Raw genomic sequence first — 18,578 nt, forward strand, 5'->3', positions numbered from 1 at the left:
ATATATAGTATACACCTGTATGTCATCTCCTGTATATAGTATATACCTGTATGTCATCTCCCCTGTATATAGTATATACCTGCTGTGTGTCATCTCCCCTGTATATAGTATATACCTGTATGTCATCTCCTCCTATATATAGTATATACCTGTATGTCATTTCCTCCTGTATATAGTATATACCTGTGTGTCATCTCCGCTGTATATAGAATATATCTGTGTGTCATCTCCTCCTGTATATAGTATATACCTGTATGTCATCTCCTCCTATATATAGCATATACCTGTATGTCATCTCCTCCTGTATATAGTATATACCTGTAGGTCATCTGCTCCTGTATATAGTATATACCTGTGTGTCATCTCCTCCTGTATATAGTATATACATGTATGTCATCTCCTCCTGTATATAGTATGTACTTGTAGGTCATCTCCTCCTCTATATAATATATACCTGTGTGTCATCTCACCTGTATATAGTATATACCTGTGTGTTATCTCCCCTGTACATAGTATATATCTGTATGTCATCTCCTCCTGTATTAGACCTCGTTCACACGTTATTTGGTCAGTATTTATACCTTAGTATTTGTAAGCTAAATTGGCAGCCGGAAAAATCCCCAGCCAACAGGAAGCTCTCCCCCTAGCATTATATATTAGCTCACACATACACATAATAGACAGGTCATGTGACTGACAGCTGGCGTATTTCCTATATGGTACATTTGTTGCTTCTGTAGTTTGTCTGCTTATTAATCAGATTTTTATTTTTAAAGGATAATACCAGACTTGTGTATGTTTTAGGGCGAGTTTCGTGTGTCAAGTTGTGTGTGTTGAGTTGCGTGTGACGACGTGCATGTAGCAACGTTTGTGAGATGAGTTTTGTGTGGCGACATGCGTGTAGCAACTTTTTGTGTGTCGAGTTGCATGTGACAGGTTAGTGTAGCAAGTTGTGTGCAGCAAGTTTTGCGCATGGCGAGTTTTGCGCGTGGCGAGTTTTATGTGTGGTGCATTTTGAGTATGTGCAAGTTTTGTGCGAGGCAACTTTTGCATGTGTTGCAACTTTTGTGCATGTGGCAATTTTTCCGCGGGTGCAAGTTTTGTGTGTGGCGAGTTTTCCCATGAGGTGAGTTTTGCACGTGTGGCCAGTTTTGCATGAGCCTAGTTTTGCATGTGGTGAGTATTACGCGTGGCGAGTTTTGAGCGGCGACTTTTGTGTTTCGACTTTTATGTGGCGAGGTTGGTGTATGTGTGGTGAAATGTGTGCTGAGGGTGGTATATGTGTTCAAGCACGTGGTAGTGTGTGGCGCATTTTGTGTGCATGTTCATATCCCCGTGTGTGGTGAGTATCCCATGTCGGGGCCCCACCTTAGCAACTGTACGGTATATACTCTTTGGCGCCATCGCTCTTATTCTTTAAGTCTCCCTTGTTCACATCTGGCAGCTGTCAATTTGCCTCCAAAACTTTTCCTTTCACTTTTTCCCTATTATGTAGATAGGGGCAAAATTGTTTGGTGAATTGGAAAGCGCGGGGTTAAAATTTCACCTCACAACATAGCCTATGATGCTCTCGGGGTCTAGACGTGTGACTGTGCAAAATGTTGTGACTGTAGCTGCGACGGTTCAGATGCCAATCCCGGACATACATACACACACACAAACACATACACACACACATTCAGCTTTATATATTAGATTTTCAAGGAAATTGCATATTTAACCCCTTTACCCCCAAGGGTGGTTTGCACGTCAATGACCAGGCCAATTTTTACAATTCTGACCACTGTCCTTTTATGAGGTTATAACTCTGAAACGCTTCAACGGATCCTGGTGATTCTGACATTGTTTTCTCGTGACATATTGTACTTCATGATAGTGGTAAAATTTCTTTGATAGTACCTGCGTTTATTTGTGAAAAAAAACGGAAATTTGGCGAAAATTTTGAAAATTTCGCAATTTTCAAACTTTGAATTTTTATGCAATTAAATCACAGAGATATGTCACACAAAATACTTAATAAGTAACATTTCCCACATGTCTCCTTTACATCAGCATAATTTTGGAACCAAATTTTTTTTTTGTTAGGGAGTTAAAAGTTGACCAGCAATTTCTCATTTTTACAACACCATTTTTTTTTAGGGACCACGTCTCATTTGAAGTCATTTTGAGGGGTCTATATGAAAATTCCCAAGTGTGACACCATTCTAAAAACTGCACCCCTCAAGGTGCTCAAAACCACATTCAAGAAGTTTACTAACCCTTCAGGTGTTTAATAGGAATTTTTGGAATGTTTAAATAAAAATGAACATTTAACTTTTTCACACAAAAAATTTACTTCAGCTCCAATTTGTTTTATTTTACCAAGGGTAACAGGAGAAAATGGACCCCAAAAGTTGTTGTCCAATTTGTCCTGAGTACGCTGATACCCCATATGTGGCAGTAAACCACTGTTTGGGCGCATGGGAGAGCTCGGAAGGGAAGGAGCGCCGTTTGACTTTTCAATGCAAAATTGACAGGAATTGAGATGGGACGCCATGTTGCGTTTGGAGAGCCCCTGATGTGCCTAAACATTGAAACCCCCCACAAGTGACACCATTTTGGAAAGTAGACCCCCTAAGGAACTTATCTGGATGTGTGGTGAGCACTTTGACCCACCAAGTGCTTCACAGAAGTTTATAATGCAGAACCGTAAAAATAAAAAATCATATTTTTTCACAAAAATTATATTTTTGCCCCCAATTTTTTATTTTTCCAAGGGTAAGAGAAGAAATTGGACCTCAAAAGTTGTTGTCCAATTTGTCCTGAGTACGCTGATACCCCATATGTGGCAGTAAACCACTGTTTGGGCGCATGGGAGATCTCGGAAGGGAAGGAGCGCCGTTTGACTTTTCAATGCAAAATTGACAGGAATTGAGATGGGACGCCATGTTGCGTTTGGAGAGCCACTGATGTGCCTAAACATTGAAACCCCCCACAAGTGACACCATTTTGGAAAGTAGACCCCCTAAGGAACTTATCTAGAGGTGTGGTGAGCACTTTGACCCACCAAGTGCTTCACAGAAGTGTATAATGCAGAACCGTAAAAATAAAAAATCATATTTTTTCACAAAAATTATATTTTTGCCCCCAATTTTTTATTCTTCCAAGGGTAAGAGAAGAAATTGGACCTCAAAAGTTGTTGTCCAATTTGTCCTGAGTACGCTGATACCCCATATGTGGCAGTAAACCACTGTTTGGGCGCATGGGAGAGCTCGGAAGGGAAGGAGCGCCGTTTGACTTTTCAATGCAAAATTGACAGGAATTGAGATGGGACGCCATGTTGCGTTTGGAGAGCCACTGATGTACCTAAACATTGAAACCCCCCACAAGTGACACCATTTTGGAAAGTAGACCCCCTAAGGAACTTATCTGGATGTGTGGTGAGCACTTTGACCCACCAAGGGCTTCACAGAAGTTTATAATGCAGAGCCATAAAAATAAAACAAAATTTTTTTTCACAAAAATTATTTTTTAGCCCCCAGTTTTGTATTTTCCCTAGGGTAACAGGAGAAATTGGACCCCAAAAGTTGTTGTCCAATTTGTCCTGAGTACGCTGATACCCCATATGTGGGGGGGAACCACCGTTTGGGCGCATGGGAGGGCTCGGAAGGGAAGGAGCGCCATTTGGAATGCAGACTTAGATGGAATGGTCTGCAGGCGTCACATTGCGTTTGCAGAGCCCCTAATGTACCTAAACAGTAGAAACCCCCCACAAGTGACACCATTTTGGAAAGTAGACCCCCTAAGGAACTCATCTTGATGTATTGTGAGAGCTTTGAACCCCCAAGTATTTCACTACAGTTTATAACGCAGAGCCGTGCAAATAAAAAATATTTTTTTTCCACAAAAATTATATTTTAGCCCCCAGTTTTGTATTTTTCCAAGGTTAGAAGGAGAAATTGGACCCTAAATGTTGTTGTCCAATTTGTCCTGAGTACGCTGATACCCGATATGTGGGGGGGAACCACCGTTTGGGCGCATGGGAGGGCTCGGAAGGGAAGGAACATCATTTGGAATGCAGACTTAGATGGATTGGTCTGCAGGCGTCACATTGCGTTTGCAGAGCCCCTAATGTACCTAAACAGTAGAAACCCCCCACAAGTGACCCCATATTGGAAACTAGACCGCTCAATGAACTTATCTAGATGTGTTGTGAGAACTTTGAACCCCCAAGTGTTTCACTACAGTTTATAACGCAGAGCCGTGAAAATAAAAAATCTTTTTGCTTTCCCACAAAAATTATTTTTTAGCCCCCAGTTTTGTATTTTCCCAAGGGTAACAGGAGAAATTGGTCCACAAAAGTTGTTGTCCAATTTGTCCTGAGTACGCTGATACCCCATATGTGAGGGTAAACCCCTGTTTGGGCACACAGGAGAGCTCGGAAGGGAAGGAGCACTGTTTTACTTTTTCAACGCAGAATTGGCTGGAATTGAGATTGGACGCCATGTCGTGTTTGGAGAGACCCTGATGTGCCAAAACAGTGGAAACCCCCCTAATTATAACTGAAACCCTAATCTAAACACACCCCTAACCCTAATTCCAACGGTAACCCTAACCACACCTCTAACCCTGACACACCCCTAACCCTAATCCCAACCGTATTCCCAACTGTAAATGTAATCTAAACCCTAACCCTAACTTTAGCCCCAACCCTAACTGTAGCCCCAACCCTAACCCTAGCCCTAACCCTAGCCCTAACCCTAGCCCTAACCCTAGCCCTAACCCTAACCCTAGCCCTAACCCTAGCCCTAACCCTAACCCTAGCCCTAACCCTAGCCCTAACCCTAGCCCTAACCCTAACCCTAGCCCTAGCCCTAACCCTAGCCCTAACCCTAGCCCTAACCCTAGCCCTAATGGGAAAATGGAAATAAATACATTTTTTTTTATTTTTCCCTAACTAAGGGGGTGATGAAGGGGGGTTTGATTTACTTTTATAGCGAGTTTTTTAGCGGATTTTTATGATTGGCAGCCGTCACACACTGAAAGACCCTTTTTATTGCAAAAAATATTCTTTGCAATACCACATTTTGAGAGCTATAATTTTTCCATATTTTGGTCCACAGAGTCATGTGAGGTCTTGTTTTTTGTGGGACGAGTTGACGTTTTTATTGAAAACATTTTCGGGCACGTGACATTTTTTGATCGCTTTTTATTCCGATTTTTGTGAGGAAGAATGACCAAAAACCAGCTATTCATGAATTTCTATTGGGGGAGGCGTTTATACCGTTCCGCGTTTGGTAAAATTGATAAATCAGTTTTATTCTTCTGGTCAGTATGATTACAGCGATACCTCATTTATATCATTTTTTTTATGTTTTGGCGCTTTTATACGATAAAAACTATTTTACAGAAAAAATAATTATTTTTACATCGCTTTATTCTCAGGACTATAACTTTTTTATTTTTTTGCTGATGATGCTATATGGCGGCTCGTTTTTTGCAGGACAATATGACGCTTTCAGCAGTACCATGGTTATTTATATCTGTCCTTTTGATCGCGTGTTATTCCACTTTTTGTTCGGCGGTATGATAATAAAGCGTTGTTTTTTGCCTCGTTTTTTTTTTTTTTTCTTACGGTGTTTACTGAAGGGGTTAACTAGTGGGACAGTTTTATAGGTCGGGTCGTTACGGACACGGCGATACTAAATATGTGTACTTTTATTGTTTTTTTTTTTTTATTTAGATGAAGAAATGTATTTATGGGAATAATATTTTTTTTTTTTCATTATTTTGGAATATTTTTTTTTATTTTTTTTTACACATTTTGAAAAATTTTTTTTTACTTTTTTACTTTGTCCCAGGGGGGGACATCACAGATCAGTGATCTGACAGTTTGCACAGCACTCTGTCAGATCACTGATCTGACATGCAGCGCTGCAGCCTTCACAGTGCCTGCTCTGAGCAGGCTCTGTGAAGCCACCTCCCTCCCTGCAGGACCCGGATCCGCGGCCATCTTGGATTCGGGGCTGGAGGAAGCAGGGAGGGAGGTGAGACCCTCGCAGCAACGCGATCACATCGCGTTGCTCCGAGGGTCTCAGGGAAGCCCGCAGGGAGCCCCCTCCCTGCGCGGTGCTTCCCTGCACCGCCGGCACATCGCGATCATCTTTGATCGCGGTGTGCCAGGGGTTAATGTGCCGGGGGCGGTCCGTGACCGCTCCTGGCACATAGTGCCGGATGTCAGCTGCGATAAGCAGCTGACACCCGGCCGCGATCGGCCGTGCTCCCCCCGTGAGCGCGGCCGATCGGCTATGACGTACTATCCCGTCCAGGGTCAGATAAGCCCAGGGCACCTCGACGGGATAGTACGTCTAAGGTCACAGAGGGGTTAAAATGACTATGTTGAAATAAAAAAAAAAATATTATGGCTTTTGGAAGAAAGGGGCAATAAAAGCGAAGTGCAAAAATGAAAATTGTCTGGGTTAAATATAATGTTTGTGCCAGATATATGTTGAAAATATTTGTGGCAATCTTTTTAATCCATATTAACTCTTTCACGACCCATTATGTACAAGTACAGTATGTCATAGTTTGTGTATCCCACTTGGATACAAACTCCGTCGCTGAACCCACAGCTATCATGTGCCCCAAAAGTCAATTTCTGACAGCGGCATTTAACTCATGCTTCCTGGAAATGCATCATAAAACCTACTCATCAGCACCCCTTGTACATGATCGTGGGGCGCCGGTGAGTTGGCATGACAATTGGAGGTCAGAAGAAGACCCTCATGATTGTCATTGCTGATCTGCTACAGAGTACGGTATGCAAATTGCCTCTTCTGAGAAAAAGAGGACTTAAACTCTATAGCGCCACCTGTTGGAAGTCGCGATCCTACAATTCACAATCAACTCTTTAACGAGTCGTGCAATATGACTTAGGATTAAAGCCAAATCAGTATCTCAATTCGCAGACACGGTGTTTCGGGTTGTTGGCCCTCGTCAGTGCAAAGCATGAGAACTGATTTGGCTAGGTGAGAGTCTCTGGACTGGGGTCTAAGGGGTATCGTTTCGAGGCAATTTGCATATTTAATTTCCCAGAGGAGCATTGCACGGCGAATAAGCCTCCTTACCTTGACAAGCCAGAGATGGTATGTCACTCTCCACAAGGAGAAACGATACCCCTTAGACCCCAGTCCAGAGCCTCTCACCTAGCCAAATCAGTTCTCGTGCTTTGCACTGACGAGGGTCAACAACCCGAAACACCATGTCTGCGAACTGAGATACTGGTTTGGCTTTAATCCTAAGTCATATTGCATGACTCGTTAAAGAGTTGATTGTGAATTGTAGGATCGCTACTTCCAACAGGTGGCGCTATAGAGTTTAAGTCCTCTTTTTCTCAGAAGAGGCAATTTGCATATTTAATTTCCCAGAGGAGCATTGCACTGCGAATAAGCCTCCTTACCTTGACAAGCCAGAGTATGGTATAGGAGATGAAGATTTTTGCTACACGTTGCAGGACTGGAGCCCTGCTATGTGTAGGACAAGCGATCAAGTTTCCTAAGGAGACTATTAAACCCAGTAAAAAGTAGAAAAAAATATTTTTTAAATTGTATAATGGTATTGTAAAATGGTATAATTAAAAATGTCAGTTCAGTGCACAAAAAATAAACCCACACCCAGCCTCAGATCTTGAAAAATGGAGACACTATGGGTCTGGCAAAATGGCGCCTTTTTTTTTACACACTTTGGAAATTTTTTTCACCACATATGTAAAACAGAACCTATACATAAAAGAATTCACTGGGCAGAAGGGTAAAATGGGCAATTGTAAGTACAGAGTTCCTTATACTATGATGATTGCAATATATTAAAAAGATAAAAACTTTGATGGTGCATCTTTAAAATGTTGAATTAAAAGTGAATTATATCCAAAGAAAACTTACGAATACACTCTGTCGGCAAGCCACTCCAAGTCAAGTCTGGTAGACAACTACGAGTGGTAGATCCATGCAAGAGATATCCCTTTTTGCATGAGAATTGAACAACTCTTCCAACCTGATTAAAAGATAGAAATAAAAATAACAGATATATTACAAGCCTGCCAGACTGTTTTGGTTATTTAGCTAAAGTAATCAAAAGGAGAAGCTTCACGCTAAATTAGCTTCTCGACAAGACAAGCCTATTCATATTTACTTTGTATTGCAAAAAGGCAAACCGGGAAAAAATTTCGACCCATGATCTCTATTATAAGTAAGACTGAAAAAATACAAATAACTGCAATGTAGTATTACATATCTACTGTAAGAGATGAATAGGAGATGTGTGTCCTCAAAAATAACAGGCTTTTCCAGGAGTTAAAGTAGCTATAACTGATAGCGATCAGCCAATTTCCATTCAGCTTTTATTTTTGTAAAGGTGTTGTTTTTATAAGAAAACCCTTTTCAATTAGTCACCCCAATGAAACCCATACAATGAAGAATGTGCCATATAACATTGTGCGCTTATCCTTAAAACAACTGTTTCAAAAATTTACCTGATAGCCATATGTATTATTTTGGAAACCATGACGTGGCGTTCCTGGATTTCCACAAGATGTCAGGGTAGGTTCTAAAAAAAAAAAAACAATTATTCATTTTGGGTTTATTTATCTTACTCTCTTATATGACGCCATTAATTCCACGGAGTTTTACAGACATCATCATCTTGACTGTCACCATTGGGCTTCACAAAAAAAAAGTATTAGTGAAACAATTTCTAAAAGCAACAAATATTTCAAATATAGATTTATTAAGAATTATAATTTTAACTGAAGACCTTTTTGACTTTAGTGTTGTCTCTTATTAAAAGGTATTTAAAAAGTCAACCTAACATGTTGCTTTTGCTTTGTATATATCTACTATTTTATGGGTTGGTCTGAAGGTAAAATTTATTTTAATCCTAAATTGCTGTATAATTAATAATATAATATAATCTTTTTTTTCTAACATACCTTCATTAAAATATGTTTATCATTTCTGAAACCTTTTCATTATTGTTTTTACTGCTTCCTGTGTGATGACGCATTGTTTGAGAATCACCAGTTCATGCTCAAACAAGTTGTTATTAGAGGCAAATGTTGCTATCACTGAATGAATGCTCAGTAGGAGATTTTCACTGTGCTCTATTTTTCTCAGTGAACAGTAGCAATGCACTCTCTCGCAGGCTTTGATGAGATAAGACAACATGGCAAGAGAGTGCACTGTCAATGTGTATTGTGAGAGGAGAGCGAGTGAGGCCTAAAGTGACATCATTTGGGGGCGGCCCTGGTCTCTGCTTGCTAATCCTAATGAGCATCCGTCAGAATTGACAACCGGCGCACGCTCAGTAGAGGACTAACCCAGCCTCTGGAATGGACATCACTGATGACTCTTTGATTCAGGGAGGGGACAAAGGCTGCAGCATTTGAGTATCCCAGCATGCACTGGGATTCTCAAATAAAGCGTCATCACATACAAAGTAGTAAAAAATGAAATAAAGCAGCTAGATAGAGAGGGAATGATAGGGACTTTTTAATTAAAGTGTACTAGAAAAAAGATTAGATTATCACTAGTGATGAGCAAGCAAGCTTGGATAAGCATGCTCAGGTGCTAACTTATTGTCTTCGGCGTGCTCGAATAATATGTTGGAGTTCCCGCGGCAGCATGTCTCACAGCTGTATGACAGTCATAATACATACAGGGATTACCTAACACACAAGAAATTCATTCTTTTGTTGCTGCCGTCGAACAGCCATGGGACATGCTTGCGCAGGGACTCGACCATATTGTTTGAGCAAGCTGAAGACACTTGGACCTTCCCTTGAGAAAGCCATGCTGTAAAGCGGCAAAACATACGTCGGGGTACGTCCAGTTGTGCATTACGGCACCGGTAAGGTTAACCCTTATTCATTCTGTCTAATACCTATGTTATAACTTTGTACCTACATGGTGGCATATGAGATGGAGCTATAATGAACTGTGGACATTTTCATGCATTAACCATTGGGACAGAACTTATGCTGTCCTCCCTCCTGGAGATCTTGAGGGGATTTGTTTGGACACACTATTTGGTAGGGCTATTGACCTTATGTACTTTTAGTCCTTTTCGCTGGACGTTCATATTTATATGGTGCTGTATGTTGCTTATTGATATCCTTTACCATCATATATATTCTTTTAAAAAAATTGTCTGTCAATATATGTGTGATTGTATTAATAAAGATTTGTCATAAGTTTTTCTACCATAAAACTCCTATGTTTCTCCTTTTGTTAGTATATGGTAATGCAGTGGTATACAGGTAGCTAGGTGATGGCGCTTGGCTTACTGATTAATATGAGTCTGGGCATTTTTGTATAGACACTTGGATAGCACCTAAGCATGCTCGGATAACACCTTATAAGAGCACATTCATTCATCACTAATTATCAGATTAAATAGATAGATATTTACATTTAAAATACATTTTAGTTTTAGGCAACCCCTTTAAGATTGTTGGACTTTTAGGTGTTCTTTTCAAAACCATGTGACATGTCCTATAGCGATGCCAAAATGTATCCCTTTTTTCTGTTTGTGTGATGCTTGGAATTCATAGGAAGTCTATCAGTTAGTGCCAATAGCACCCACATCCCATGGATGAAGGTATTAATCTTTGCATACAAAATATATAATTTTTTTTAGATGAAGTCCTTACTGTATGTCTTTACTGATAATTATTTGGAATGAAAGTCATGAAAAACCGTTACAGCAGATTCCATTTACCTATACAACGTGGTTGGGAGCCACTCCAGGTTCCATCTGCCTGACATACCCTAGTGCCGGAACCAACCAGAATAAAGGACGGATTGCAAATAAAAGACACTTCTGACTGAAAGATAAAGCTTTTGCCTTCTCGCTTGCCATTCGCAGGTATTCCTGGATCACCACAAAATTTGGCTGTAGGGAAAAGATGAAACATGTTAGAGTAAAGCAGACCGTTAGGAAGCCTTGAAAATGATTAGCATTGCACTTATGTTATCCAAAGTTTGGGTTAAGTCAATAAAATCTTTATAATTTGTCAGATTATTTTGTTTTTTTAGCTTTTTGTTTGACCTTGGCAGCAACCATTTCCTATTGTAATTGTCCGATGTCAGTGTAGCTTTTATTCTGTTTTTATTTCCAGTGTTTTTTGCTTTAACCCCTTAGTGACAGAGCCAATTTGGTACTTAATGACCGGGCCAATTTTTGCAATTCTGACCACTGTCACTTTATGAGGTTATAACTCTGGAACGCTTCAACGGATCACGCTGATTCTGAGATTGTTTTTTCGTGACATATTGTACTTCATGTTAGTGGTAACATTTCTTCGATATTACTTGCGATTATTTATGAAAAAACAGAAATATGGCAAAGATTTTTAAAATTTTGCAATTTTCAAATTTTGTATTTTTATGCCCTTAAATCAGAGAGATATGTCACGAAAAATAGTTAATAAATAACATTTCCCACATGTCTACTTTACATCAGCACAATTTTGGAAACAAAAATTTTTTTTGTTAGGGAGTTATAAGGGTTAAAAGTTGACCAGCAATTTCTCATTTTTACAACACCATTTTTTTTAGGGACCACATCACATTTGAAGTAATTTTGAGGGGTCTATATGATAGAAAATAATGAAGTGTGACACCATTCTAAAAACTACACCCCTCAAGGTTCCCAAAACCACATTCAAGAAGTTTATTAACCCTTTATATGCTTCACAGGAACTGAAACAATGTGGAAGGAAAAAATGAACAATTAACTTTTTTTTGCAAACATCTTAATTCAGAACCATTTTTTTTATTTTCACAAGTGTAAAAACCGAAATGTAACCATATATTTTGTTATGCAATTTCTCCTGAATATGCCAATACCCCATATGTAGGGGTAAACCACTTTTTGGGCGCATCGCAGAACTTAGAAGTGAAGGAGCGCCGTTTGACTTTTTCAATGCAGAATTGGCTGGAATTGAGATCGGACACCATGTCACGTTTAGAGAGCCCCTGATGTGCCTAAACAGTGGAAACTCCCCACAAGTGACACCATTTTGGAAATGAGACCCCTTAAGGAACTTATCTAGATGTGTGGTGAGCACTTTGAACCCCCAAGTGCTTCACAGAAGTTTATAACGTAGAGCCGTGAAAATAAAAAATCGCTTTTGTTTACACAAAAATGATCTTTTCGCCCACAAATTCTTATTTTCACAAGGGTAACAGGAGAAATTAGACAACAAAAGTTGTTGTGCGATTTCTCCTCAATACGTTGATATCCCATATGTGAGGGTAAACCACTGGTTGGGCGCATCGCAGAGCTTGGAAGTGAAGGAGCGCCGTTTTACTTTTTCAATGTAGAATTGGCTGGAATTGAGATTGGACGCCATGTCGCGTTTGGAGAGCCCCTGATGTGCCTAAACAGTGGAAACCCCCCACAAGTGACCCCATTTTGGAAACTAGACCCCTTAAGGAACTTATCTAGATGTGTTGTGAGCACTTTGAACCCCCATGTGCTTCACAGAAGTTTATAATGTAGAGCCGTGAAAAAAAAAAAAATCGCATTTTTTCTACAAAAATTATCTTTTTGCCCACAAATTTTTATTTTCACAAGGGTAACAGGAGCAATTAGACCACTAAAGTTGTTGTGCAATTTCTCCTGAGTACGTCGATACCCAATATGTGGGGGTAAACCACTGTTTGGGCGCACCGCAGAGCTTGGAAGAGAAAGAGTGCCGTTTTACTTTTTCAATGTAGAATTGGCTGGAATTGAGATCGGACGCCATGTCGCGTTTGGAGAGCCCCTGATGTGCCTAAACAGTAGAAATCCCCCACAAGTGACTCCATTTTGGAAACTAGACCCCCCATGGAACTTATCTAGATGTGTGGTGAGAACTTTGAATGCCCAAGTGCTTCACAGAAGTTTATAATACAGAGTCGTGAAAATAAAAAATATTTTTTTTCCACAAAAAAGATATTGTAGCCCCCAAGTTTTTATTTTCACAAGGGTAACAGGAGAAATTGGACTGCAATAGTTGTTGTCCAATTTATCCCGAGTATGCTGATGTGCCATATGTGGGGGTAAACCACTGTTTGGGCGCACGGCAGAGCTCGGAAGGGAAGGAGCGCCTTTTTGGAATGCAGACTTTGATAGAATGGTCTGTGGGCATTATGTTGCGATTGCAGAGCCCCTGATGTACCTAAACTGTAGTAACCCCGCACAAGTGACCCCATTTTGGAAACTAGACCCCCCAAGGAACTTATCTAGATGTGTGGTGAGAACTTTGAATGCCCAAGTGCTTCACAGAAGTTTATAATGCAGAGTCATAAAAAAATATATATATTTTTCCACAAAAAAGATTTTGTAGCCCCAAGTTTTTATTTTCACAAGGGTAACAGGAGAAATTGGACCCCAGAAGTTGTTGCCCAATTTATCCTGAGTACGCTGATGCCCCATATGTGGGGGTAACCCACTGTTTGGGCGCACGGCAGAGCTCAGAAAGGAGGGAGCACCATTTGACTTTTTGAGCGCAAAATTGGCTGTCGTGTTTGGAGACCCCCTGATGTACCTAAACAGTGGAAACCCCCCAATCCTAGCTCCAACCTTAACCCCAACACACCCCTAACCCTAATCCCAACCTGATCCATAATCCTAATCACTAACCCTAACCATAATCACAACTCTTACCCCAAAACAACCCTAATGTCAACCCTAACCATAACCCTAATCAAAACCCTAAATCCAACACACCCCTAATCCTAATCTCAACCCTAACCTCAAACCTAACCCTAATCCCAATACACCCCTAATCACAACCCTAACCTTAACCCTAATCCCAAACCTAACCCTAATCCCAAGTGCAACCCTAATGCCAACCCTAACCCTAATACCAACCCTAATCCAAACCCTAACCCTAATCCCAACTCTAACCCTAACTTTAGCCCCAACCCTAGCCCTAACTTTAGCCCCAACCCTAACCCTAGCCCTAAGGCTACTTTCACACTTGCGTCGTTTGGCATCCGTCGCAATCCGTCGTTTTGGACAAGAAACGGATCCTGCAAATGTGCCCGCAGGATGCGTTTTTTGCCCATTGACTTGTATTGCCGTCGGATCGTGACGGATGGCCACACGTCGCGTCCGTCGTGCACTGGATCAGTTGTGTTTTGGCGGACCTTCGGCACAAAAAAATGTTCAATGAAACGTTATTTTGTACGTCGCATCCGCCATTTCTGACCACACATGCGTGGCCGTAACTCCGCCCCCTCCTCCCCAGGACATAGATTGGGCAGCGGATGCGTTGAAAAACTACAGCCGCTGCCCACATTGTGCACAATTTTCACAACGTGCGTCGGTATGTCGGGCCGACGCATTGCGACGGCCCCGTACCGACGTAAGTGTGAAAGAAGCCTAACCCTAAATTTAGCCCCAACCCTAACCCTAAATTTAGCCCCAACCCTAACCCTAAATTTAGCCCCAACCCTAGCCCTAACCCTAGCCCTAACACTAGCCCTAACCCTAACCCTAGCCCTACCCCTAGCCCTAACCCTAACCCTACCCCTAACCCTAGCCCTAACCCTAACCCTAGCCCTAACCCTAACCCTACCCCTAACCCTACCCCTAACCCTAGCCCTAACCCTAGCCCTAACCCTAACCCTAACCCTAGCCCTAATCCTAACCCTAACCCTAACCCTAGCCCTAACCCTAGCCCTAACCCTAACCCTAATTTTAGCCCCAACTGCTGTTCTCCTGCCGGCCAGCAGATGGAGACAGATGGCGGGCGCACTGCGCATGCGCCCACCATTTTCTTTTGCCGGCGGACAGGAGGAGCAGCAGGAGGATCCAGGGACACAGGTGAGTATGATAGGGTCCCTGAATCCCCCTATTTCTCTGTCCTCTGATGTGCGATCACCTCAGAGGACAGAGAATTACACTTTACTTTTTTTTTTTGTGGTCGCCGGTAAACAGTTAATTACCGGCGATCGCAAAACAGGGGTCGATAAAACCGACCCCGATCATGCTCTTTGGGGTCTCGGCTACCCCGGCAGCCGAGACCCCAAAGATTCCCGTGGGGCCGGCCGGCGGCGCACTGCGCATGCGCCCGCCATTTTGAAGATGGCGGCGCCCACCGGGAGACATGAGGAGCACCGGGGGAGATAGGTGAGTATTGGGGGGCTATCTGGGACCCCTTTTCTCTGTCCTCCGATGTGCGATCACATCGGAGGACAGAGAAATTAAAAAGAGATCGCGTTTTTTTTTTTTTGCGATCGCCGGTAAACGGTTAATTACTGGCGATCACAAATGCGGGGTGGGTAAAAAAAACCCCGAATCATGTTCTCTGGTGTCTCGGCTACCCCCGGCAGCCGAGACCCCGGAGAAAATCCGACTCTGGGGGGCGCTATTTACTTTTTCCACAGCGCCGTTACTTAAAAGGCGTATCGGCAGTCGCTAAGGGGTTAAATTATTGTCATCCACAAATAAGTATAAAATAAACCAATCTAATACCCTCCCCGAGTCCAGCGTTGCATCTCTTCCGCTGCTCTACTGATTGTTTACAGGTTGAAGTGGGGATACTGTGACTAAATCGCTGCAGCCAATCTCTCTCAGCTTATGTCATCTACATCAGCAAAGAAGAGTGAGTACTAGCTCAATTATACTTCTGCTAGCATATGGACAATAACAATTTGAAACCAGAAAATCCCTTTAATGTGCCATTGGTATTTTGGTATATTCCAATGAAATAAACTGCTTTTAAGACACAGAATCTTCATCAACTAATGTACCCTGTGTGCCTGTCCCCTTAATCTTGCAAATTTTCTCTTCTCTAATATTCATATCTTCAGAAAATAGACTCAAGGGGTTATTCTCAACATTAAAAATTATCACCTTACCACAGAATAGGCAATACATTTCTAATCAGAGGATGTCTGAAACACTGGAACCAAAATTGATCCTAAGAAAGTGTCTTTGAAATGCCCTGTCGACATGGAGAAGTGGGCTTCATCAATTGTCTATGGGAAGTCTCAAAATAGCCAAGAACGGAGCTTAGAATTCTCTGTCAGGTCCTTTGACAATGTATGAATAGTGGTGCTCGTTACTCCATTGCAATGAGGCATTTCAAAGCCTCATTCTCAGGACTGGTAAAAAGGTTCCCAATGGTCAGAACCCCGACTGATCACAAAGTTACCACCTATACTGTGTATAAATGATAACTTTTAATGTTAAGAATAACCCTTCAAGATGCCACCAGGAAATGTGAACACTGCTATACCTAATAGGGCTTAAGAGATAAGACCGAGAATTCCTTTGATTCTTCTCCCAAGTTTCAGCAAGCTAGCTTTTGAAAACCATTTGCTCAGTTGAAGGGCATTTCTACCATAAACATGCAAGCTTTTATTTGCTAGTCATGCATGGTTATTTCAATAGTCAGAGGGGAAAAATCTAGTAGTAACATATCTTCAAAGGGAAGAAAACATTGGAAATGTTGAAATCCAACATGCAAGATTATTATTATTATTATTATTATTATTATACATTTTTATAGCGCCATTTATTCCATGGCGCTTTACATGTGAATACGGGGCAAATATAGACAAATACATTAAACATGAGCAGATAACAAGGCACACGAGTACATAAGGAGGGAGGACCCTGCCCGCGAGGGCTCACAGTCTGCAGGGGGTGGGTGAGGATACACTAGGAGAGGGAAAAGCTGGCTGTGCGGCTGTTCAGTAGGTTGAGGATCACTGCAGGCTGTAGGCTTGTCGGAAGAGATGAGTCTTCAGGTTCTTTTTGAAGGTTTCTATGGTAGGCGCAAGTCTGATGTGTTGGGGTAGAGAGTTCCAGAGTATGGGGGAAGCACGGGAGAAGTCTTGGATGCGGTTATGGGAAGAAGAGATGAGAGGGGAGTAGAGAAGGAGGTCTTGGGAGGATCGGAGGTCGCGTGTAGGTAGGTACCGGGAGACCATGTCACAGATGTATGGAGGAGACAGGTTGTGGATGGCTTTGTATGTCAGTGTGAGGGTTTTGAACTGGAGTCTCTGGGCGATAGGAAGCCAGTGAAGGGCTTGACACAGGGGAGAGGCTGGGGAATAGCGGGGGGACAGGTGGATTAGTCGGGCAGCAGAGTGTAGGATGGATTGGAGTGGTGCCAGAGTGCTAGAGGGGAGTCCAGAGAGTAGGAGGTTGCAGTAGTCGAGGCGGGAGATGATAAGGGCATGCACTAGCGTTTTTGCAGTGTTGCGGTCAAGGAAAGCACAGATCCGGGAAATATTTTTGAGTTTGAGACGACAGGAGGAGGCAAGGGCTTGGATATGTGGCTTGAAAGAGAGGGCAGAGTCGAGGATCACCCCGAGACACCGGGCGTGTGGGACTGGGGATAGTGAGCAGCCATTGACATTGATGGATAGATGTGGTGGAGGGGTAGAGTGAGATGGGGGAAAGATGATGAATTCTGTTTTGTCCATGTTCAGTTGTAGAAAGCGAGCAGAAAAGAAGGCTGAAATTGCAGACAGACAGTGCGGGATTTTGGTAAGCAAGGAGGAGAGGTCAGGTCCGGAGAGGTAGATCTGCGTGTCGTCAGCGTAGAGATGGTACTGCATACCGTGGGATTCTATGAGCTGTCCCAGGCCAAAAGTGTAGATGGAGAAGAGTAGGGGTCCTAGAACAGAGCCTTGAGGAACACCGACTGACAAGGGGCGAAGTGAGGAGGTGGTGCAAGATCTTTATTCTCCTGACATCTGCTTTCTGTGGTCAATTAAGATGGTTTTGGAGACAACCGATCAAATCATGTTATAGAAGGTCTGTGGAGTCACCGTATTTATCTAAGATCTTATTTGGACACGTAGAAACTAAAACATTATTCCTTCCCTGACATTCAAACTTTCAAGAACCGTGTGCCAATAAAACAATAATTGGAAAAAATCTCGACAAATTAATGGAAAAACAATTTATATTCTAGATAAAAAATATTTCCAATTTTCCAATTTGGTAATTACTACAATTACAACAATGAATTCTAGCAGCTTCCTAAGAAATTAGGTCGTTAATTTGTTTTCTCAACACCTTGGCCATAGGACACAGTATGTAGCCTTAAAGTATGAAAATGGATGAAAAGATTAATGCAATATTCACACTTTTTCTTGATTTCTGTCCTAATGAAAAAGCTTAAACCTGCCAGAATTAAGTTATACAATTTGGCTGGTTAGTCTTGTTCGATTGACGGGTGACATGTGGATATCTCTATGCAGATGAGTATGGAGTCAGCGCTATATCTAAGAGTTAGTACAGGGACCTGCTGAGAGTAATATATTAGGACATGTTTTAATAAGACGGGGCAGAGGAGATCGGTCATTTGTTGTTATATGTTGTCAAACTCTAGTTTTCTTTAATGGCATCCTGCAGAGATTGTCCTAAGAATTTGAATATGCCAAAGTGTAATTTGCAATTATTAAATTCCCTGAAGTTTCTAGAATTTAGCTGTAATAAATCTATGTAAAAAGTTTAACAAGGAAAAAAAACAAGATTTTAACCCCTTCATGACCTTGGGATTTTTCGTTTTTCCGTGTTCGTTTTTCACTCCC

General features: G+C 41.8%; 1 protein-coding gene across 1 annotated transcript in view; it reads right to left on the bottom strand.

Moving 5' to 3' along the window:
* Positions 1–18,578, bottom strand: part of CSMD3 (CUB and Sushi multiple domains 3) — a 2,093,798-nt gene that overhangs the window by 46,157 nt on the left and 2,029,063 nt on the right. Inside the window, exons 62-64 of the mRNA XM_069731799.1 lie at positions 10,753–10,926; positions 8,510–8,583; positions 7,920–8,031 (exon numbers count right to left, since the gene is read on the bottom strand). Coding sequence (XP_069587900.1) covers positions 7,920–8,031; positions 8,510–8,583; positions 10,753–10,926 — 360 coding nt within the window. The remainder of the gene's footprint in view (positions 1–7,919; positions 8,032–8,509; positions 8,584–10,752; positions 10,927–18,578) is intronic.

This window comes from Ranitomeya imitator, chromosome 6, assembly GCF_032444005.1.
Source record: "Ranitomeya imitator isolate aRanImi1 chromosome 6, aRanImi1.pri, whole genome shotgun sequence".
NCBI lineage: Eukaryota > Metazoa > Chordata > Amphibia > Anura > Dendrobatidae > Ranitomeya > Ranitomeya imitator.